Below are 24658 nucleotides of genomic sequence, written 5' to 3'. Positions count from 1 at the left end.
GGCCCCACCCTTCGGTTGCTGGATTGGGAAGCAATAGGCTTCTTCCGTAAACTCTCTACCCCCTTTTTAAGTAGGAACTGGGAAAGGGAATGCAAACACTTGGTAAAAGGTTTCAGTGTTTTTATTTCCTTTTTTTCTTTTGTCTTTGTTTTCTCTCCTTTCTCTTTCTCTCTTCCTTTCCATCTCCCTTCCTTTTCTGTCCTTACACATTTAAACACTGAAAGACACAGGGGAAAACTTGTGCCAAACATTCTTCTTTGGGAGACCTGCAATGCCATCTCTGGATAATCCGCGGACAAGAAATAGGTCAACCCAGGAAATCCGCCGGGGAGAGCAGCCCCAGGAGCAAGGGTTTCTCTAAACCCTCTATTGAGGAAGAGGCTTAGAAAGCTTTTCCACGGAGCACTGGCCCGCCTCCCCTTCCCATTTGGTGGCTGCCTCCTTTGTGAACTAATGACTGTAATTATTACCTCCCTGAGCTCTTTTGTTATCTCCAACGCCAAGCCTGAGAGTAGGGGGGAACAGGCTCCTTTGCGAAATCAAAGTCTTTATAAAGCAAATTGCCTTCAAGGGAGGGACCATGTTAAGGAAAGACAAATCAGATCGCTGAGTGCTGTGAAGTAGGGTGTGTTAAATAAAAAATGCAAATACCACCATTACATTCAAAGTACTCCAGAGCTGCTGGATTTAATCGAGCTCAAACAGTAGAATTTTAAATTGCGTTAAAAAATTATGTTATATCTAGGTGTTGTGGTTTCTATCTTCCTTGTTAGTCCGCTTCTTCCTTCGGGGCTTTGTGAGAATCTTTAGGCCTTCAACCACTTACCCAAAGCAGAAAAGTTCTGCAACCCCAACCTGATGGTTTGAAGCAAAACATTGCCAGGATTTGTATGATTGATACAAAGAACTAGTCTCTCTGACTCGCATCTGCCCTGGTGGAGCAAGAGCTGCGGAGCTGCCCTGCCCCGCACAGACAACCGAATCCTGAAGTCTTTACACCCAGGCATCGTTACTTGGGCCCACTGAAGCCGAGAGCGTTGAGAAAGGTGGCGAAACAGAGGCCTGGGCTCATTTCATGCCCACCAAGCGCCGGCAGCCTGAAGCAGGCTTCCCGACACAGAAGGCTTTGCACCAAGCCTATGGCAGGACCTGGCCAGCACCCTTCCCAGACACCACTCCCTGGCCACTGTTCAGATCCTACTGCTCTCCCCCAGTCCAACGGGTAAGAAGAAGACAGAGCTTCGTGGAGAGAATTAACCAGGCCGGAGAGTGCCTGGAGACACAGGACTTGGGCTTGCATGCGGCCACCGAGGCACCAGGAAGCCCTTCCTAGGCGAGGATCGAGGGATGGTAGCCAAGACCGAGTGTCCGTGAGTCGCTGCTTTGGCAGCAGCTTTGGGGACTTGATTCAGGAGGTCAGAGAAATGAGGGCTTGTGAACGATAGAGTGGAAATGATAATCGCTCGCCCAAGGGAATGCACGCCCGGGAGGCAGGACCCAGCGTTTCCCCATCGAGGTCTTCCTCGCCCTCCCTCTAAGAGCCCAGGAGCCCTGAGGTCTGCTTGATGGCGATCTCTGCTACCGAGGGAAAGCAACGCGGCCCAGAATCTCGGGGCGTCTTCCCTTTGTTTAACAGCTTCGAGCGAAAGGATATTGTAAAAGAGTAGAGATTTCTACTCTTTTACCCCTTCCCACCAGGCCTCAGAAATAGTGAATCTCCCCACCTCACCACCCACCTCCCCACCCCAACCCACCCCGCTATCGTGATGATTCTCGGAGGGGCCGGGGTGGGGGGAGGTCATTGATTTGAGGCCCGTTGACTCGAGGTCCCAGCAGGCATTTCCTTCTTTCCGCCTTGAATTTGGAAAGCTCAGATTGCTTAGCTGGAAACTCTGTGCGCGCCTCCCACACACACATCGATTCAGGTCACACGAAAGCAGCAAACCCTTCCACGCCTCCGCGGGCCAAGGTCGCAAAATGACCAGATCCCATCCCCCCACCCCCAGTCGTCAATCCAGCCTGCCTGCGACTCTCTCTCGCCCCCCTCCAAGAAGTTTCCATTCGTTTTATTTTTTTCCCCCAGCCCGAGGTTCTCGGTGATAGGCTCCTGCATGGATTTTAATTGCCTCCATCAGCAGTCCTCCCAGCCGTCAGGCAGATCCTGGACGGGGGGGTTCGGCGACCGCGCTCCCCAAAGCGCAGGAATGACGCGCTCCCGAGCACCGCGGGGCTCAGTGGGAAGGCGTCAGGCTCTCCTAAGAAGCTGAAATGAGCCCTTCAGTGCGTAGGCGCCCTTCCTCCAAGCGTCCCCTCCCCAGGCTCACGAACCGCTCGTGATTCCAGCCCAGCCGCCGGGGCTCTCGAGGTCACAGCGACCTCAGCACCGCCTTGGAAGAAGGCTGCGCGGAAATCGCGCCTCCTTCCCGCAGCAGGAGCCAGACCTCAAACAATACGCCAGTCGATGCCCGTGTGAGACTGACTCGCTTCGGCCGCTCGCTCCGCCTCGCCAAGGTCTCTCAGGTCTACCCCTCGCAGAAGCCCGCGCGCCGTGCGGGGCGGCAGCACCCTGGACAGCGCTCCCAAGCTCGCGGGCGCTGCTCGCAGGCTCGCGGCGAGCGCTCCCCGGGGGCTCCCCTGCGCGCCTCCCACCCACCCACTCTGACTCCGGCTCGGCTCGTGCGCGCTGTCTGCCTCGCATCTTCCCTCTCCCATTTTTTTTCTCTCCGCCGCCCCCTCATCGATCCCGATTGGACTCCTTCGCCTTCAAAAGCAATCGGGTGTTCGGCGCCTTCCCATATTCCTGTTGCGCGGACCCTTCAGTCTCCTTCCCTCTTTAACCTCAGCTTTCAGAGTTGCCGCGTCTCTAAGCCCTAACCCCAACACACACACACACACACACACACACGCACTCACGCACGTTTCCTCCCCCTGTGTGACACCCACCCTCTGCCGCACGGCCACGCGGGTCCCCGCGCGGTGCCCTCCTGCCGCCACACTCCTACACACACGCACGCGCGCGCAGGGCCGAGCCGAGGGCAGCTCGCCGACACTTCGCACTCGGAGGCGACCCGCTCGGGTCTCACAGCGCTGATGGCATCTCCAGGCTCTGGCTTCTGGTCCTTCGGGTCTGAAGATGGCTCCGGGGATCCCGAGAACCCCAGCACAGGTAGGGGAACAGGGGCCTGCAGCAGGCGAGCTTGGCGGGAGGGCCGGGGTTTGGGGTGCTAGGGAAGACGAAGGAGTTTTTTCCACCTGCAACAGGAAACTTCGGACACTTGGCTCTGCTATCCTTGTAGGTCCCTGATGGCCCAAGAGACAAAAAAAACCCACAGGCCCTTCTCCCTTGGAACGACACCCAAAGAATCTCAGACCCTTTTCAGTGAGTCTGGGAGAGCCCTTCAGACACAGAGGCGTCTCCTCGACACGGAATGCCGTGGGCCTGGGGCGCTGCCTCCATCTTGGTGCCTGGACCCTGTGGGGGATAGAGTGGTTGTGGGGAAGCGGGGGATAAGGGAAAAGAGAATTCTTGGTCAGGGAGGAGAGCCCGCAAGGAAAATGGACAGCTTCGTTACTAGGAAGACTCGTTGGAGGAAGCCAGGAAGGGGAGTTTGCCTGAACCTCTTGGCCCCTGGAAGGCAAATGCAAAGGGCTGGGGTATAGGCTTCTCTCGGAACAAATGAGCGAGCGTAAGGTCAGGCTGGACCGACCGCCAGGCTCCTGCGCCCCTCCTGCACCTGTCCTCGGTGCGCAGCCCCGGGCGGCCCCTTTCCGTACCCCGGGTTTATTGCGGTTGTTCCCATAGAACGAAATTTCCCACTTCGTCCGCTGTTGTCTTTCTGCCTCGTTGTCCTCCTACCTGTCTTTCCTTGCAGCGAGAGCCTGGTGTCAGGTGGCCCAGAAGTTCACGGGCGGCATCGGAAACAAGCTGTGCGGTGAGTGCCCTGCCCGTGCCGGGGAGGGAGTCGAACACGGCCGGTCAGTCGCCTCTGGGTCCCGCGGGGGCAATGTCACCTTCTCACCGCCGCATCCCCAACAGCGGAGTCGAGGTTTCTTGGCCGGGGTTGGGCAGGGGCGAGGGAGCGGGGACCGGCGGCGGCTCACCAGCGCTCTCGTGATGCTTGCCCAGCCCTGCTCTACGGAGATGCCGAGAAGCCCGCGGAGAGTGGCGGGAGCGAGCCCCCGCGCGCCACCTCCAGGAAGGCCGCCTGCGCTTGTAATCAGAAGCCTTGCAGCTGCCCCAAAGCGGAGGTCAACTATGCGTTTCTACACGCAACAGGTAAAGGCGCCTCGTGGGGTCCCCGGGAGCCACTGTCCCTCGCTCTGCCCCACCCACCGGGACCAAAAGGGACTCGGTGACAGGTGCCTGAGACTCGAGACGTCGAGAACCGGGCGGAGGCGGACCTTACGTGAAGCTTCAGCTGAAAGCGAGAACTGCTGGGCCTGTCCCTTCCGACCGAGCCCCAACCCCTGCCTCTGCGTAGAGCTGGGCGCAGGCGTTCCAAGGGGCCTCGGGTGCGGATGGAGGAGGGCCCCGCGCGCTGGACCTCGAGGTCGGCTTCCTGGTGGCCACTGAACGGGTGGGACTCGGTTTCCAGTTCAGAATTGCTGAGACTTCCTAGGGCTCTAGATCGCAAGGGTAATTCGTAGCTGTAGCTTCACAGGGGCGCTATTCTATTCGCGTGAGACCTGCGCGCGGTTTTACTCTCTTGTGTTTACACACCCAGGCACCTAAATGAGCGTGCGCTCGCGCACACACACACACACACACACACACACTGACTTAGGAAATAGCGAGCACCGTAATGGGTCAGAGATCCTAACATTGCATGCTCCACTTTGCCCGATTTGCCCAAGGGCATTCCTCAAACATTTCTGATGTGACGTATTTCCATAATCATTTAAGATGATTTACTGAGTTTTAACATTTAGGACAGATCCTTGTGAAATAGTTGAATGGAGGCACACTCCTGAAAGAAAGAAAGAAAGAAAGAAAGAAAGAAAGAAAGAAAGAGAAAGAAAGAAGAAAGAAAGAAAGAAAGAAAACAGTACGTTATAGATTGAAATACAAGAATTAATTTGGGGTGGGGGAAAAACAATTTCTCTTTTTCCTGAATCTTTGAAAAATATCTCCCCTTTAAAGAAAATGCTCTGTGTTTCCAGATTTTTTTTTTCTTTAGCACAAAATCTCTCAGTCCAAAGAGAAATTGTCGAATCAAGATTTTGCCTGGATATTTTCACAGTAAAATTAAAATGGCATTTTGATTCCATTCTTTAGACCTGCTGCCAGCCTGTGATGGAGAAAGGCCCACGTTGGCGTTTCTGCAAGATGTTATGGACATTTTGCTTCAGTATGTTGTGAAAAGTTTCGATAGATCAACCAAAGTGATTGATTTCCATTACCCTAATGAGCTCCTTCAAGAGTATAACTGGGAATTGGCAGACCAACCACAAAATTTGGAGGAAATTTTGATGCATTGCCAAACGACTCTAAAATATGCAATTAAAACAGGTATTGTCCAGTCACAAATAATAAAGCTCTTTTTTCCTTTTACAATTTTTATTTTTTTATATAAAAATGTTTTCTGTTCTATGGAGTTACTGGTATTTTCAAATTTACAAAGTTATTTTCATCAATTAAAAAAGTCATTAGAATGATATAAAGAAAAGGCACCTTTTACTGTTAATGTTCATGCTTCTTAAGTTGATGATATCAGAAACATTATAACCGTATTAAGTATAAATCATCAGATTTTACATTGCACGTATTTGGCCACAGAGATTAACCCCTGATGTAGAAGCCACTATTTGTCAGCAGAGGCTAGTAGAAGTGACCCAAAATGGAAAAAGAAAGGGAATATGGAAATGAAAGCTCAAAAGGCATGATCCAAACAAAAGCCCAAATACTAGTGTAGTGCTAATTATGTTCATTTCCTTGGCTTAGGAATGGTCAGACATTGGACAAACCATCCTATGTAATCATTGCAACCCAGGGATAATATTTTGGCATTGTCTCAAATAGCCAGGACTTCAGATTTGAACCAGAGGTTTTCTCTATTTTTAAAGAAATGTACACAAAAGAAAACACAATACAAACTAGCTTAACAATTCAACCGTGTTATACATGGATGTGTGTGTTTCATAGCCATTCTGAATATAAAATAAAGGAAATCAGTGGGGGAGGGGAATCAAATACCCTTATTTTTAAGATATATTTTGTATTTATTGCTTTTTTTTCACATTTCACAGTATTCTTCACACTCTATCCATTTTACAGCCCCAGGTGTAACGTTTATTCGGGCACATTCTAAGCTTTCGTTTTATCCACACAAAGTCAGCTATTTATCTCCCCAGGTCATGATTACTCCTTCTTTTCCTGCATTGTCTCTAATCATGCTGATGCATGATGGCACTACACTTCATTAAAGTGTGTACTCATTAAAAATAAGTATGAATGAATTTCATGAGGAATAGAATACCTTGTGGTCCTAAATTGATTTGTAGCCTTAAAAAAGATCCACTAGAAATAAAAATGTCACATGAATATCAATTACCATAGAACTTGATCCTTTTATGTTTCAAATCTTTGGGTTAATGAATTATCATATTACTCTAATCAACAACAAGCATTTTAAGAATGACTTTTAGTTACATTTTGCTTTTGTTTTTGCATTTGTTATACCAACAGAGAGGAAAAGTATGCAGAGAAGCCTAGGGAAATCGATTTCCTGCATTATTAGTATCCACTTTTGTGAGGTTTTGATTTAGAAGTAGGAACATAGGGAAAGGAATTTACCTTGGTGATTTTGATCACACCCTGTCTGTGGAAAATGAATTTTAAAGGCTTATTAGCTATCATTCTCAATTATGTCCACAGAGAATCCACATGATGAATATACTAGGCATTAAAGACATTCCTCCTCCCAGCTTTTGATGTATCTGTGGGTGCAAACCTGAACAGTGCTTTTAATTCATTTTTGTTTGACCCATTCCCCTAACCTAATATGTAAATATGATCCTAGAAGGTTGCTACCTATTATTTTTAATGCTACCAAACCAAAAGAACCTATAAAAATGTTTTGCGTCTTCATCCTTAAAAGCTGGTGATGTCTGACATGTAATTTAAAGAGTTAAGATCATAGGAATTGCAAGACCATGAAAGTCATAGTTCTATCAATGCTTCGTTTAGTGTTAAGAGAAGATGGGGCAATTCAGTTCTTAAATTTTGCCATAATGCTTGTGAAATTGTTTGTCAATTGTAGCTCTAATGCATTTCATTTAAAGTCGAGGGGGAAATATGATTAAGTTGGATTTCTCAGCATCAATATCAATATTATTCATAGCATACATAGTCTTCTGATCTTCCCTGTTCCACCCCCAGATAGCATTTCAAAGAATTAACCCCAGTCACCTATTTTTTACTGGCAAGTTTACAGGTTTTTATGCTATAACTGGTATTTGACAACCAGTACTACTTAGGGTCTGTAAAGTAGTTACCATCCCTGTGACAGGCATTGTAGTTAGAGGCTCAGAGCTGCCCGGGGCTGGTTGTTCGAGGAGCCGGCGCATCCTTCCGAGCTCATCTGTTAATCTGCGGGGAGCGGTCCAGAGGCGCGAGCGGCTCTAACCTCACGTTTCCTCCTCGCTGGCTCCCCGGCTGCGCGGCTGCGCCTGGCCGCCCATTCCCGGCCCGGTGGGGGCGGCGGCGGCGGCTGGATGCCCAGCTCGGCTGGATGGGGCAGCTGGCAGCCTCCAAGGCAGGTCTCTCACACCCTTTCTCTCCGAGAGCCCTGCCTGGATTCGCTGGCATCCTGGGGACTGGGGCGGGGGGGGGGGGGGTGTCCCGGGAAGGGAGCAAACAGAATATTTCTGCTGCGTACTTCTGCAGAAATCAAGAGGACATGTGGTTCTAACATGTCACACCGTCTCCCTCCGTTTTTTCACATCACTACCAGTGAATGAGGATTTTGAAGTAGGAGAGATTCAGATGCAATGGGAGACCAAGGTTAAAAAAAAAAAATAAGAGAAGGGAGTCAAGCCACTGAAGCCTCAAACTTGTTTCACAGTTTTCCAAAGGCAGTCAGCAGGGCGGATTGGCCTTTTGATATCCTGGAGCCCAACACACACCTTGAAATTTCTTGCAATTTTTTTGCAGAGGTTTTCATGCCAGAGTTTCCAGAGAGTTAAATAGTGTGTGATAATAGACACCAGATTCATCCAGAAAATGCATATGAATTGGGAGACTAGATTAATGGATTGATTTGCTAATCTTTATTAATTTCCTCGCTCTAAAGAAATGGCTTAGGGAAAGAGAAATGAAGAGGCATCAGGAGGGAGTAGCGGCTGTGATTTCAGCTGTGAGCTCTAATGAAATGGGGAGTCAATGAGGCAGAGACAGGGGAGGGCTGCTCCAGACCCAGGCCTTGGCAGCAGCAAAGGGGCTTTCTCACTTTCTGTGGATGCACAAACTGACAGGGCCAGCATCAGAGGGCGTAGTAAAGAGGGGAAAAGGTAGAAGGGTACTGTGCATAGCCACAGGAAGGCAAAAACAATGCCGGAGAATGAGAGAGAACCACACAAATCCCAGTCTCTTTGAAATGTGCCCTTTCCCAGCTCCTATCTTTTCTCCGTGTCTAATTGTCTAGCCACATGCCTGAGGCTGATAAGAGAGCACTCCAGTCCTGGAGATAAGCTCTGTGTTGACTTTTGTCCTTGCTATCCCCATTGCCTTCCTTTATCTTGTTTTGCCCATGCTGGCCTGAGAGACCGCCATCCTCCCGGCTTCAGACAGGTGTCCAGTAAGTGGTGGATGCCTTTCTATCAGATGCTATTTCCATAATTGACAATCTTCCAAAATTTTTGCTGCCAAGCAAATCACAGATTTAGAGATAGGCTTTAACAGGGCAAGACAAGGAATGAAATTCTAATGAGATATTTACAATCACATTTTAAGTAATGGCCTCAGGAGAATTTGTATGTCAACTCCTTTAGAGTTTTAGAGAAGTCTAGAAGTTAATTAGATAAGCCTTGCTAATGGGACTTATCAGCCCATTGAGTATATCTTCATGTATCCTGTTGGCAAGGCAGTGATGTTGACTGTATCCTGCATTATTTTAAATCACAACTATGAAGGAGTTCTGTTGTTTGTCATCAAATATTTGGACAGAAAAGAATTGACCAGAATTAGATTTGCCCATGCCCTCTTCAGGCATCATCACCTTTTGAATCCAGGGAAAATCACTCAACAGAGTGTCCTATTTTCTCATTTATGTCTTGCCTTTTGCAACCATCAGTCATTTGTCACTGATGTCATTATGAAAGTTGGCATGCCTGGTGGATGTCATGATATGACTGATAGATTCCCTGAACAGCTTCAACAACAACAAAAAAAGGATTTTTAGAGGCATGAGTGTACGCAAGATTAGCTTTGGATTACATTCGCATTTTAGTTTGCAAATGTAATGAAAGGATGCTAGGAAATAATGTAGCATCCACACTGCAAACCACAGTTGTTATTTTGTTTTATAGGATAATGTTTAGAGGAAGTTTTTTAGAGTGTGTTTTAAGAAATACCAAAATCCAAAAAAAAAAAAAAAAAAAGAAATACCAAAATCCAAAATAGTCTCTCTTGTTAGATGAAATGCTCCTTTTTGGTGTGTCTGTTTGCATGCATGCACATGTTGGGTTTCTGAATATGGATTTTCCTATCACTGAAGGATCTTTAAGGTTCTTTAGCTGAAGAAATCACGTGTTTGAGAGGCATTTCTTTTCACTGGATGCAGTCCTGATTCTAGTATTCTATTTTATTCAGGGCATCCCAGATATTTCAATCAGCTTTCCACTGGACTGGATATGGTTGGATTAGCAGCAGACTGGCTGACATCAACAGCAAACACAAACATGTAAGTAGTTAAGAGTGTGTGTGTGTGTCTTTAATTCAGGATAGTTATTAGTGAGATCTCATAGTCTTTATTCTACCTCTCATCTAACTTTTGAATTACATAGCCCCTAACATAATGAAACAAACTTCAGAAGTATGTGAGTGTTCACTCTAACTTAAAATAGTCCTGATGTAGTCTTCATGCAATCAAAGCTATGTAACATTTTTCAAACACAAAAGGCAACGTTTTTGGCATTTTGGGTTTATAATTATTTATAATGTGAAAAGGGAATGGGACCAGATGATGTCTTTTAAATAGTATTATTCTGCAATGTTCTTTATTTATTCAATATGATAAATGACCCATGGGCATTAAGCTCTTAATGTCAGGAATATAGAAAAATGGGCAACCTTTAAGAAGACATTATTTTCTCTCTGCTTAATGCTATAATTAAAACGTGAATGTAGGGCTTGAAAAAAGTTCTATACGATAGTTATAGATGAGGAATGAGGAAGTATTTCTTTTTTTTTTTTTTGAGGAAGTATTTCTTTGAGTTACATATACAAAATGTGGCCATTGCTACGTTTCAGGTTCACCTATGAAATTGCTCCAGTATTTGTGCTCTTGGAATATGTCACACTAAAGAAAATGAGAGAAATCATTGGCTGGCCGGGAGGCTCTGGCGATGGGATATTTTCTCCTGGTATATATTTCAACCTTTCTTTGTGTTTTTTCTCCTGATATGCAGTGCTTTATTAAGAACATGGGAGAGATTAAATATCTAGTCTGTATTTCTGCTTATGTTAAATAGGTTATGTTGATCAAAAGAGTAAGTGTGATAATACATGACCATTGACCATGCTTCCAAGCCAACTACCTCATGCTTGAACAATAGTCATTTGTGTTCAGAAAGAAGATAAACAGCGATAATATTTACCCAATCACAGAAGATGTATGGATCATGGGGAACAAAGGAATAAAGATTCCTCATAAGGGAATTCATTCTCTGAAACTCTCCCCACAATTAGTGAAAAGGTAGCCTCACTTAATAAAGCATTCTCTGTTTCAGGATGCATTATGAGGCAGGTCTATAAAATAGAGCTGATGTACTCTGTCTCTTTTGAGTAATAGTCAGAGAAGATGGTTTACACTAATTTCAAGAAGGGCAGAGAGTGACTTGGGAAACCATTTCTTTTTTTTTTTTTTTTAAGATTTTATTTATTTATTCACAAGAGACACAGAGAGATAGGGAGAGGCACAGACACAGGCAGAGGGATAAGCAGGCTCCATGCAAGAGGCCCAACGCGGGACCCGATCCCAGGTCTCCAGGACCACACCCTGGGCCGAAGGTGGCATAAACCGCTGAGCCACCTGGGCTGCCCGGGAAACCATTTCTTAAAACAAAACAGAGGGTGCTGATTTCTTCCAAAGGTTTCTCTTTCCTTCTTTTCTTTATCATGCCATTTGGTCTTTTCCATCCTGCCTTTTATCACCAGCCACTGGATTCTAAGTTCCATTATTTACACCTCTTCCAGCCAAGAGAATCGACCTGACACAAAAAGCCTTGCCCTTGGTTCTGGATCTGTGTGTGACCTTGGTTTGATGCAGAGAAGAAATGGAAGTTAGAAAGGCAGTAGGGAGAGAGAGTCACTGACCCATAGAAAATAAACCTTGTGTGCAGACTGTCACCTAATCAGTGTCAGGAGAGGGTCATCAGAATGGGGCGGGTGCTCAGTATGATGAGACTGACCCTGCTGGGGAGGCCAAAGCCACACCTGCCATTATGTCAGGCCTAACAAAGGCCACATGGAGATGTCCCTTCAGCAAACCTATAGAGACAAGCCGATGATGAGGGAGAGAGAAAATAAACAGGTTGAAAGAAGAAATTATAAGCAAGCAACAGTGGCCTCGAGGATAGGCCTTAAATTAAGCAGCTTTACTGACAAGCTCAGATCTGCTATTATATTTTATGTTTTTAAAGATACAACACAATTTTTCAGGTGCTGAAGGAAAACATGTTAGTTAAATGGAAGGGAAAATTAGCCTTCTTTTTCATTAAACACCAGCTGTGATGAATTTAAAGCTAGCCTTTATTTTGTAGGGATCTTAGTTTTACTTTGGAAAACCATTCCCTGTTGAGGGAATTTTGTCATCATTGCCCGGAACTGATGCTCTTAAGGTATTTTTCATAAGGAATTAGGTGGTGTTCAGAGATCAACATCACTTCTACCTCTGTTCTTCTTCCCCTTACAAGGTTGGCTATGTGATTGAGCATCCTGGGCTCTCTTTTAATGGTTCCCAGGAGTGGGAAGAGAACAGCTGCTCCTGTTGACCCTGAAAACTTGGCTAAGGGGGGTTGGGCCAGGCCTAATTTAGCTGATCTTGGAACCCAATTAGCCCAGAAAATATACATCCACAGAAAGAATCCTCTTTGACTGTTCTGCTGAGCCAGGTATGGACACTCTCATCAATGACAGAACATGATCGGGTAGAAAGACTTAACTCTGATCTTGGGGCTCTTTCCTTGGATCCTAAAGAGGCTCTCACGCCAAGATGGAAGCCCCAGGTGTCATGCTAAATAATGTAGACATTGCAAAGTGGGGTGGGGACAGAAGAAAAAGCCTGTTTCTGCTCTGCTTTCTATAAGGCATTATAGAGGAGAGATTATAGCATCTTCACTTGCTAGGGGATATCTTTCTAGGTAGTATCCTGCCTTATTCCTGGGGTATAGGGCCTTACCATTTAAGGAGTGGGGATAGGGGAAAACACACATCTTATGTGCTTCAGACCTGAAAGCCTTATTCCCTGGGACTAAACACAGAGAGTGAGGGTCTGTGACTAGAATATGTAGCTCAGCTTGGTTTACCTTACACCTCCATCTATACCGTCCAGAGGCTTCATGCTTCATGGAAAGTTCTCTGGGACTTCTAGAAGAAATCTGTTTCTGTGATGTCATCTATGCCTGGGAGCCAAAAAGAACTGGAATATTCCTCACTTCTCAGCAAGTCATGAAGGACCAAAGGAGAAGAAAGGGACATCTTGGCTTAGTTCCAAACCTTTGTCTATCTAACAGGATTTTCCTGATGCTTCAGAGCTTCTTTTTGCATCTTTTCTCTGGAAGATGCATTTGTCCTCCCACCTGGGTTGCACAAAGCAGTCTGCTCTGTCTAGTGGCCTAGAATCCTCTTCATCTCTCTCAGGGCTATTTGGTCTTTAGACAGAGAATAATTGAGTGGTAAAATGAGGAGTGGCAGGACAGAGCTGGAAGCTTCTTGAGTAACTGTGCTATGTGACGCACTTCCTTTGTGTTCATTTCCCCCTTTTTCTCCTGGCCTCATTTCTCTCCAGACTCTCTTACAAGAACAACTAGGGCAGTGCTTCTCCGCGGGAGGGAGTGGGCGCTGTTGTATCCCCTGAAGGGACATTTGGCGATGAATGGAGAAGTTCTTGATTGTCGCAACTTGGTGGGGGGTAGGGCATGTAGTACTACTGGCATCTGGTGGATAACAGTCAGGGATGCTGCTAAACACCCTACTGTACACAGGACAACCCTCTCCATAAGGAGCTATCCAGCCCCAAATACCATTAAGTGCCAAGGTAGAAAAACCACACGCTAGAGTGAAAGTTCTTTTAAAAGCTAGTCTCTTGCCCGGCAGCATCCTACACCCTCAGCCTTTTAGACTAGGGGTCTGCTCAGAGCAGGCTTGACCTGGATTCTGCTTGCCCCATGTCTCTGGGGTTCAGAAGAGGTAGAAACTGCCCTTATTCTGACTGATGACAGATCCAGGACATGGATACAGGCTGCTCTGTGTCAGGCTGCCTCCTTGCTCATGAGGCAAAAGTTGTGGCCCACATGAGCCATTCAGCCTGGTGGAAAGAGGCCTCTGCTCCTCAGCCACCCAAAGGGAAGGGAACTCAAAGCACTCACATCATGAGAGAGCCCAGTGTGTCCCTATGGGGAAAGGATAGTGCATTCACTCTGCCACATGATGTCACAGCTTCCATGCCAGCATATCCATTTGTATGCACAACAATCTGTCTTCTTGTATAGCAAAAATCCTAACCTTTCCAACAATCTTGGGGAAAAGCTCACTTTTTTTTGCTTGTCAAATGAGACCTTACTTATAAGATATAAATATTGTGGTACTAAATCCTTGACAATCTTAGGATTACATAGGAAAAGCAATTCAACGCAAAATACTTGATAATAATATTTTCATAAATTAATATTAACATAACTACACTTGCTAATGTAGCTTAATGACTTAAAATTCCCTTAGTTGTGTGTTTTCCTATCATTATGAAATAAGATTTTGGGGACACCTGGGTGGCTCAGTGGTTGAGCATCTGCCTTTCACTCGGGGCATGATCCTGGGGCCCCAGGATTGAGTCCCATGTCAGGCTCCCTGCAAGGAGCCCACTTCTCCCTCTGCCTATGCCTCGGTCTCTCTCTGTGTGTGTCTCTCATGAATAAATAAATCTTTAAAAAAGAAAGAAAGAAGATTTTGTTTAGCTGTTAAAATTATATTTCTATGATGTCTTTGAGAGGAAAGAACTATTCTCAGGAAAATTCATAAATGAGTATGATGAAATGGGCTTGGATGTTTATCCTCATTCTATAAGAACTGTGGATTAACAGTCCACACCAGTAACTACAACTGAGTTGTCTTAGTGCAAGTGCAAGGCATTGCTTGCATTGAAATGAAAAGAAATGTGTTCTTCATCAGGATAAAAGTGGGATTTCCATAGGCCTAATGAAGAATGACCACACTCACAAGGTGAGAGGGAAGACAATTTCTTAGTTCTTAAGAACTTCTTCAAAGGACTCCCAGCAAGAGCAGAATTAATTGCAGTTCTGCTTAGTTGACAGATTTGGGATGTGGAGCGGTAGCATGTGTCCTATGGTCGCACCCAATGAGCCTTTCTCTTAGACTCTCTTAGCCTGAGGACTCAGTCTGAGTTTGAGGATTCAGTTCAAAGGATAACCAATAAAGACAGCCTTCTCCTGTGTCTGAGGAGGATTCTAGGTCAATGGGAATAAAGGATGTTGCTTGCATGTGAAATTATGTCGATAATGACTAGAAAAGGTAACTGTGTGTTGTTATTTTAGGTGGCGCTATTTCTAACATGTATGCCATGCTGATCGCACGCTTTAAGATGTTCCCAGAAGTCAAGGAGAAAGGAATGGCTGCGGTTCCCAGGCTCATTGCCTTCACATCTGAGCATGTATGTGTTTCTGTTCTTCCCAAGTTTAAGACTATAGTCTGTAAAGCACAAGTTGAAGGAATCATATTTGCAAATGCTTTATCCTCAGAGGGTAGATACTTCTTGGGAGAGAATGAGGGGAGAGAACAGCTGAGTGGTACAATGGAGTGAACCCCTTTCTCTCTGGAATTTAGGAAAACCTTCAAAGAGAAAGCAGAATGTTTTACTTCTAATTCTTACACTTCACTTTTATGTATTAATGTTAGGTGTTGGGGGAAGGAGGAGATGTAGGGCCAGAGTGACTATGAACTCATTAGGACAATTGATGCTGTGCCTGCATAACTCAAAACTCTGGAATATCCTACTGATACAATCCCTTCTGTATGAAAATTCTGATCAAATATTCTACCCTAATGGTGCCTTGAGCCATTTGATGCTTATCTTTGGCGGACTTAACCAGAGGTCTTATCACTGTAGAGAAATGGCCTAGAGGTCATATCTGTCATAGCTGATCTTTGGGTCAGTTCTGTCTCAGCCAATCACAGGTTCTGGCATCCTTCTGGGCTGCTCTCTGGGTGGGACGCTGAGAGCTGGGCCTTCCTAGCTGAACACCACAGCATAGTGTTTCGTATTCTTTTCATGGCTTTCCAGGAGCTAATGCCATTCCAATGCCATGCCAGCATTTCCTTTTTTTTTTTTTTTTTTCATGCCAGCATTTCCAATGCTACTACCAAGGACACATTTAAAAAAGCAGCCCAGCCTGTTCACATCAATTAAACTAAACAGCTTCAGTCTGCTAGGCCTCCAGCTTTCTCTCCTGTGCAGGGAGAGAGCCACACACAAGCTCGAACCCACATTGCAGCTGTTTGAGCAGCATCGTGGTTCTAAATTCTCCCACCACAGTAAACCCAAGGCTGTTCTTGACCAGTGTTCCTAAGTATTATCTGCTGTGGAATTCCTAAGATTTTTTTCTTCACAGTCTCTGCCTCAAAGTAGCCTAGGGTCTGGGAAACAGTTGCCTCAAAGAAGATCAAGAAGTCATTTGATGGTGGGGGAAAGAGGAGATGGGAGGCCTATAGGGGAATGAAGGGCTCCTATAAAGAGACATGCATGGGGAGAGGCAGGGCATTAGAGCGGGAGTCAAGGCACATCTCCTATGGGACTTTTCTTTTTCTGTTTTAAATGGTGTGTGTGGTGTGGTGTGTGTGTTCATAACAAGGAAACAAAGGGCGAGTACAGACTGGAAGCCAGTGAATACAGTTCACAGCTGTAGCAGTAGCCATGGAATCAAAGGAAACTAGTGATTTATGGTAACAGAAGATCCTCAGCATCCTGTTTTTAATCATGTTTTACCATTTTTCTTTTCTTTTCTTTTTGGCTTGGGTTTTTTTTTTTTCTCTCTCTTTTTTTTTTGTCTGTCTTCAACTTCTAGAGGTCAAATTTAGCAGACAAGTCCACAGCCTGAAATTACCTGGTGTTTTCACTTCCCTATTGCTACTAGAAAAAATTACCACAAACTTAATGGATTAAACCAATATAAATGTATTGTCTGATAATTCTGGAGGTCAGAAATCTATAATCGGTCAGGCAAAGCTGTATTCCTTCTGGAGATGGAGGGGAGAATCCATATCCTTGCCTTTTCTAGTGTCTAAAGGCCACCTGACTTCTTTGGTTCATGGTCCCTCCTTCCAACTTCAAAACCAGTAGTAGAACATCTTCAAATCTCTCTTTCTCATTTTCTCTCTCATTCTTTCTCTCTCTCTCTCTCTCTTTCTCTCTCCCTCCCTCTCTCCCTTTCTGACCTCTGCTTCTGTCACTACATCTCCTTCTTTGGCTCAAACTCTCTTTTCTACCTCTTTCCCTTATAAGGACCCTTGTGATGACATTGGGTCCACCCAGATAACCCAAGACAACCTCCCATCTCAAGACTCTTAGTTTAATCACATCTGCAAAGTCCCTTTTGCCATGTAAGGTGATATTCTTAGGTTTCAAGGATTCGGGTGTGGATGTCTTTGCAGGAAGGGCATTATTCAACCTGTTAAGCCTAATACCCCATCGTGAGATAATTTTCATTTCTTAGCTTCTCCAAGGATAGAAAACCATGATATATTTTTTCCAATTACTATCTCCTTAATACTCCTAAATAGTTAAATATTACTCTATTCTCAATCTCAAAAAGCCCAGATGATCTTAAATTGATCACCTTTTTCTTTTGGCTTCCATGCTGTTTGCACAACCAGGTCAATCAACCAGAAAGCTGCCCTATGTTCTATGGTTTCTTCATGAATTTATTGGCTCAAGCTTCATGGAAATTGACTTAATCTTCCCCATAAAGCCCAGGTCATGTGGTCTGAGAATAATTTTGCTATGCCTTCTTTTCTTGATATAGCAAACTTAGAGTCTAATTTTGACTTCTAAGTGAAAGAAAGGTGACTCAGCTCTACAACAACACTTCGATTCTTCTTCCTCCTTCTTACATCTCTATCCATGCACATAATTATTTTTTTAAAGGTATTATTTATTTATGATAGTCACAGAGAGAGAGAGGCAGAGACACAGGCAGAGGGAGAAGCAGGCTCCATGCACCGGGAGCCCGACGTGGGATTCGATCCCAGGTCTCCAGGATAGTGCCCTGGGCCAAAGGCAGGCGCTAAACCGCTGCGCCACCCAGGGATCCCCATGCACATAATTATGAAAGAACATTTGAATTATGAACTTTTCCTAAACTACCAGTTGGTTCTAACTCTATCCTTATTTTTTGACAGATGAACTCTTTTTTTTAAATATTTAATTTATTCATGAGAGACATAGAGGGAGAGAGAGAGAGAGAGAGAGAGAGTCAGAGACACAGGCAGAGGGAGAAGCAGGCTCCATGCAAGGAGCCCGATGTGGACTCGATCCCAGGTCTCCAGGATCACACCCCAGGCCGAAGGTGGAGCTAAACCGCTGAGCCACTGGGGCTGCCCTGAACTCTTTTTCTAATGTATAATACCTGATACCTGAAAAGCCTTTGACTGTTTCCAACATACTTCCAATATACATTAGCTTATTTTATTTTCATGACATTCTTGTGCAATGGGCAGAGCAGAGATTATCAACATTATTTTAAATGAAGAGGCTGCAGGTAGAGCCAGGATTAAGTGGGTTTCCTGACTCCCAGGCCAGTGAGGTCCCTGCCCTGACTACCAATGTAGAAAACAGATCAAAAGATTCAGCAACAACATTTTGTACACCAGAGCTCATAAATTAATTTAACATTTTTACCTCCCCAAGTAAAATTTCCACCAAGATCTTTTTTCTTAATGTGAATATGAAGCTAAAAAAATTTCCTTATTATCTCATAGGGCTGGCTGGAGGAGACTTTTAGAGCTCATTTAAAGTACTCCTATGTCTCATTGAACACTTGATCCAAACCATTCTGGACAGTTGAGCCCTTAAAAGTAGCCCTGCCCATGAAGCTTTGGGTTAAGAGGTAACATGACCCCCACTTCTAGTTAATTCTGGGCTCTAGACCCCAGGGCCATTCCATTCCATTCATCATTTAGTGTAGTTCCTTCCAGTTTCAGGCCAGGCCATATATTCTCTTAGTCTTTTCAAGTTTTACAATCACCTTATCTCCACCAGCCCCATAAATAGATCTCCACAAGCTGGAGAAGGATTACCAAGTCCTGTCTCAAATGCCCTTTCTCCAGGCCCAACAATTTCCATCTTTGTATGGAGGTTTCTTTCTGAGTCCCTTGACCTGCAGGGAGAAACAGTTGTGGAAGAGCTGCTTTGTGGATCCAGTGGAGAGAGGAAAAGCCAAAGGCTATGGTAGAAACTGCTTCAAGTATTGTCTCTCCCAACATTCCTTGAGAGTTTCCAAGGCCTGGGACTTGATAATCATATGAGATCCTTATAAAACACTTACTTCAGCTCTGGGAGATAGGAAATTCTACAAAAATATTAGGTAACTTAAAAAAAAAAAAAAAACCCACAACCTTATTTTTGGATGAGGAACCCAAGTCCCAGCCATGGGAAATGCTTTGCCCAGGATTTCTAGCCAGTCAGTGGCAGATTCAGATCTCAGTTTCCTGACAATCCCAACACTGCTTTCAACTACTGAGTTGGAAGACCTCTACAACCACTCTACCTGGCTGCTCTAAATTCACTTGTAGCATCCCTTCTCAAATCCTATATTACCCATGTTGGTTATTCTAGTGCTAATATAATTTCCTGATCTATTAAACAAGGTAAAGTTATTATCCTTCCTTCTAGTCTGAGCACTGAGTTTAAAACTTGACATGTGTAGAGCCATAGGAATGGAAATGACATTTAGAAGCTCTCTCTTCCAGTATCCAGCCAGAAACATTGAGGAAGGGAAGCATCATTTTTTGTTTTCTTAATGACCCTCACCATCTCTTTCTGTTGCACCCTACCAAGCTACTCATCTCTTTTCTGGCCACCAACCCAGAAAAGAACTTTCCCTTGTTGATAAGGAGGGCAAGCTATTAAAATTTTCTCTTGTTCAAATCCAATTCTTTTCTTGAAATTTTGAGTAAGACTGAATTAAACAAATAGTATTGCTATGAAGAACATTAGAAGAAGTAAATATATCATTGAGTTGAAACAATAGATAGCATTTAAGCTCTGAGTAAAGAGTTCCAAGATTCTTTTCCTCCACAATATGGAATTACAAAAATCTCAGAATTTGGGGGGGGGGGGCTCTTAAAGATTGTTTGGCTTAATTCTTGTTTTTTTGCTGGAATCCCATCACTGTCACCAAAACTTTAGGAATAGAAAATCTTGGCAGAATTTAATCTGTTGAGTTTAAGGTTCTTTCTTGGAAGTAGGTTTAGGGGGAAGTTAAGACTTTAGCTCAGTAATTCACATCTCTACCTCTGAATCCTTTGAAAGCCCAAACAAGCTTCATTTCAAATTCCTCTTATTTCCTCATATGCAACAAGCTGTTCCAGAAATTGTGTCAGTGAAATGGCATAATTACCTCTAGGAAACATGTTCTTCATAATCAGAACAGGTAGCACACTCTTTTAGGCAAATGAGCACAATTTACTCCATTCTTTAGAGCCAGTAAAGTCACCCATGTTCTGCCGAGGCCCCTTATGGCCTCAGCCCACTTACATGGGGAGATGATTCTCATAATTGTTTAGAAAGATAACAGCACTCTATGAGAGGCTTCAATTCCAAAAACAGACGTCCTTATGTTTATTAAAAAAAAAAAAAAAAAACCTAACAGTGACCCAGGCAGCTTGGAAGAAGACCGCTCTCCTGTAATGCTCTCCATTAGTCAGAAACTTAGCCTGACAGAACTTTGGTAAGTGAAATTGTGAGCAAAATGCAGTTTCCCTTTGGCCTCCACATTCTTGCCTCCGGCTCATTTTAGGGCTCTCATCGCCCCTGGTGTTATTTTCTCCTCCTTCTGCTCCATCCCATCAAGACCTACTCTCAGGAAAGAGCTTGAAAGCCCTGTAAATGATTGGTAAAGCCTAAGAGTTGCCTCTTTTGGGGGTATTTCCATTGCAATAGGAGACAAAGGCATGAGGCAGTAAGGCAAGTGCAACCATGTGCAAGTGCAAGCCAGTGGAATGTTCTCCTCATACCTTCTTCATTCACTCAGTGTGCCCTGCACCAGGCCTTGCCTCACGCACTGTGGAGACAGCAGAGAAGTGAACGGATCCAGTGCCTGCTCTCAAAAGGCAGATATTGTACTGTAGGACAGGGAGAGGACTGGGGTCTGGAGGAGACAGTCCCTCATCTCAGAACCCCTGAGACCACACTGAGTGATCTCTGACACTGAATTCATGCTGACGTTCACATTTGTCACCAGATGTCATCCTTGGATCTCTTTTCATGTCAGCTTCATCTTGGGACACACCATTCCTTTAGCTCTTACTGAGGGCACAAGCTCACAATGGGTGACTTTAAACTGTAGAGCTGTGAGTAATGAGGTAGCAGCTTCCCAGAAATGCCTTGTGTGTAGATCGATATCACATCACATGGAGTCTCAAAGACCATGGTTTTGTGATCCCCCCACACATCCTCCAATCATTAGAATTAGAAATAAGTGAAGTGCTCTCACAGAGTAGCAGCTTCTTTGTAACAGATGCTTTAGAAAGCAGAATGCTCTTTTAAGGCCACTTCATGAAGGACAAGGACTACTGGTGTGTCTAAGGCAGAAAAAGCTATCATTTTCCACAAATCTCAGGATGTATAGGGAGCAAACCAGTGGACATGTGGGAGAAGTGTGGAGAAGGAGGACAAGGGGAAGACTGTTGGTCCTATAATCACTGAGTGGGGAAGGGTGTCCAATGCATGGGGAAGGGTCAAAGAAGCAGATTTCAGCTCCTTTATAGACTGAGCTTTACAATCTGTTTGTGGGGGTCCTGATGTGCAAGGGACCCACACTGACCTCTGTTCTGTGTCTCCACACACACTTCATTCACTCCATTCACAAAGGGGCAAGTTCAAGGACAATTGACAGATCTTAAGGCTAGAAGATAAAGCAACTCACATAGTGTTGGAAGAGTTAAGAGTTGAGATTTCCAATATAGTGTGTCCTTTTTCTTTCTTCATTTGAAGTTATGAGTTGCTTCTTCCCCAAAGCAGCTGAACTGGCTAGAAGGACCTATGGCTGCTTCCTGCTTGGAAAGAACCCCATCCTGGGCATTTTGGGGTGGGTGCTTTGAAGATCTCAGGACTTGCTTTTAGAATGAGCCATAGATTACAGGTGTTGGGGTCTATTTAGCCCACCATTGTCTGGCTCCAGTTACCAAAGCTACACCTCAATATTGTAATTTGTGGCCAGAGATTTATAGCAATAGAGTGGACAGTTTTCTGGATTTGTTCTCCAAGCATATGGTCAAGTTCAAAAAATATTTGCTAATAATAAATATTTGCTAAGCCAACTGACAACAAAGTCCTTCTCCTCATGCAACCTATTTTCTAGTAGGGGACATCTAGTCAACAAATAAATATTTACTCTAGTGTCATGCTGATGAAAGAACTGGACAATGGTGGGCTGTTTCACATTTCACAAGATGGATATAAAAGTTCTCTGTAGAAGTGATATAGAGCACAGACCTACATCAAATAAGGCAGGGAGCCATATAAGTATCTGAGGGAAGGATTTTCCCAAGAAATGGAAGAGTGAATACAAAGGCTGAGAGGGAAGAACAAGGTCAACAAGCTCACAGCCAGTGCCATCAGATAGAGCAAGAGATGGAGGCAGGAGATGAAGTAGGGGAGGTGGGGGGGGGGGTCAGGGGCTGAGGGCTGTTTTAATCATCTTTGTGTCTCCCAGGCTTATCAGAGGCTTTCCCTGCAGCCCTGCCTTCAACAAGGCAGTTGAATCTGATTCTCAGTTAAGTATCTGGATGTGATCAACAATGGCTTGAAATAGTTAATGCAGCTTCCCAAATTGCTTATCTAAATTGCCATAGAGGAAGAGAAACCAGCACCTCAAGAGACTGAAGTGGTTTGTCTCAGAGCTTTCACCCATTCTCCTTATCCTCCAACCATCTCTGAAGACAGGAAAGATTTATTGTCCCCATTACAGAAGGAAGGAGCTGATGCGCACCCCAGTCATAGGGCTTGATGGAATGAAGGAGTACATGCCCCTACCTCAGCCTCTGGGCTCTCATTCTTATACATTCTTCCTCTGGATAATCTCATCCTACTCAAGCCCAGAAAGCCTGCCTATTTTTCAATTATAATTATTTTATAACTCTAAAACCCCATGGTTTTTTGCACATATTTTAAATGTCAGCTGAATCATGTAGCCCATACCTAGGTGACTTAGGATATTTTTTAGAAGATAGAGAAATTAATCTTCCATCAATCTTGAATTTTTTGTTTAGTAAAAAATCAAAATCAGATGAATTTTAACATCTATTAGCCAAATCGAAATATGATTTAGTTCTAAATAAGCACTAGATTCTATCAAATCTATTATTTTTTCAAAATCAGGGTGGAGGAGGTAGGGGGAATGTTCATTAACTCATTCCCCAGCCATTCTACTGATGAATAATCATTACAAAAGCCTTGATGATTTGGGGACACATCTGAATCCCTGGAACTTTCAATTTTTGTTCATAGCTTTACCTTCTGAAGCCACTCCAAGCCATCTATCCCTTTTTTCTCACCCTGACCCAGCCCTTCAGATATGAAGGCGACTGGTGCTACATGTCCCTGTTGTCCTCTGCTCATGAACAAGCATCCTCTGGAAAACCAGATGCCTGGTTTCCAGACTCCTCAGCTTCCAGCAAGCTGCTCTGCCGTGGTTCATCAACAAGTAGTTCCATTAAACGCAGTGCCAGGGATTAAAAATGATTCCCCATGTGCTGTCTATGTGCTATTTAAGTTGTTTGCACTGTTTCTTCCTCATTAGGTAGTGTCTTTTTTTTGCTCTCAGGCTCTTTGCTCTCCATGGTCCCTTGCTATTTGTGGATAACATCTAGTGATTTCCCTGCTCCTTTCCCAAAAATGTAAACAGGCTCAGTGTTGGGTTGCTAATCTTCTTTCTCATGCCTCATATCACCTTCATTCCCCATCTTGAGGCTTTCTTTTTGGGCATGCGTTTGTCTTTAAGTGTGTGGCATTTGCTACGGTGATCAATTATCCCAGATAATTGCTCCTCATTTGAGAATCACTATTCTTTCTCATTAAAGACCAGACAAGACCACGTCCTCTCATTGACCAGGTGCACCAGATCTCTTATTTAGCCCCAATTGGCCATTTGGCAGCTTAGTACTGTCAAAGGTTTGAAAAAATAAGAACAAAAACGCAAGTAAAAACCAAGGAATTGCTGAAGTTAGTGAAGGTTTATTGAACACACACCAAGAAAGACCTTTTGCAAGTCAGGAGCACTCAAACCAAAACACAGCACAAGGCTCTGAGAATACTGTCATAAAGCACCTTATATTGCGTGGAGGCAGTGACTGTTTATTTTTCACAGTGATTGGTAACAACATCAGAATTTTCTTAAATGAAAGAGAACTGGTTAATGGTTACCTCCTATCAATTTTGGGGGAAGAATTTAAGTTTTGGTTCTGATTTTCAGAGGCATAAGCAAGATGTGACCCAGGTCGTTAGTTTCGTTTGTCATGTAAAATAAGCTAAATTAAGCTTTGCTTGTATGACAAAACTGGTTTTTGTCTGGCTCAGGAAATTTTCAAGTCTGGTCTCCGTGTGTGTTTGATTTTAACAGTGCTTAGGAGCACATTCACAGAGGGGCCTAATTTGAGAAGCTTGTGCTTGCTCAGTGGGCAACTGGCTCCTCTGTTCTGTGCCCTCCCTGCAGTCACAGCCTGCTATTTTCTCCTGAGCTCCTTCTTCAGGGGAACCACTGAGCACGCAGTGGTTTTTTTTGTTGTTGTTGTTGTGGGGGGAGTCATGCAGCTTTACACACCCAATTAAGCTTCCCACCGGGTTCCCAGGTATTTTGGTAACAGTTGTCTACTTTGTCTTTCTGAGGTTGTAAAGTGAGGTACATGGCTCCTCCTCATTACTTCTTGGCTACATTGGGCCTTATAAACCCCTCTATTCAGGGTCTCATGTATTGGTTTACATTATTTGCT

General features: G+C 44.5%; 1 protein-coding gene across 1 annotated transcript in view; it reads left to right on the top strand.

Annotated features, from left to right (window-relative positions):
- The first annotated feature begins 2136 nt into the window (after positions 1–2136).
- The window catches only part of GAD2 (glutamate decarboxylase 2), an 89452-nt gene continuing 66930 nt past the window's right edge, over positions 2137–24658 (top strand). Inside the window, exons 1-7 of the mRNA XM_072825309.1 lie at positions 2137–3166; positions 3873–3932; positions 4127–4276; positions 5276–5509; positions 9809–9899; positions 10469–10581; positions 14989–15104. Of these exons, the coding sequence (XP_072681410.1) occupies positions 3091–3166; positions 3873–3932; positions 4127–4276; positions 5276–5509; positions 9809–9899; positions 10469–10581; positions 14989–15104 (840 nt within the window). The 5' untranslated portion in view covers positions 2137–3090. The remainder of the gene's footprint in view (positions 3167–3872; positions 3933–4126; positions 4277–5275; positions 5510–9808; positions 9900–10468; positions 10582–14988; positions 15105–24658) is intronic.

Source organism: Canis lupus, chromosome 5 (assembly GCF_048164855.1).
Source record: "Canis lupus baileyi chromosome 5, mCanLup2.hap1, whole genome shotgun sequence".
NCBI lineage: Eukaryota > Metazoa > Chordata > Mammalia > Carnivora > Canidae > Canis > Canis lupus.
Note: the sequence above shows the minus strand (reverse complement) of the source record. Positions and strands in the feature narration are given on the sequence as shown.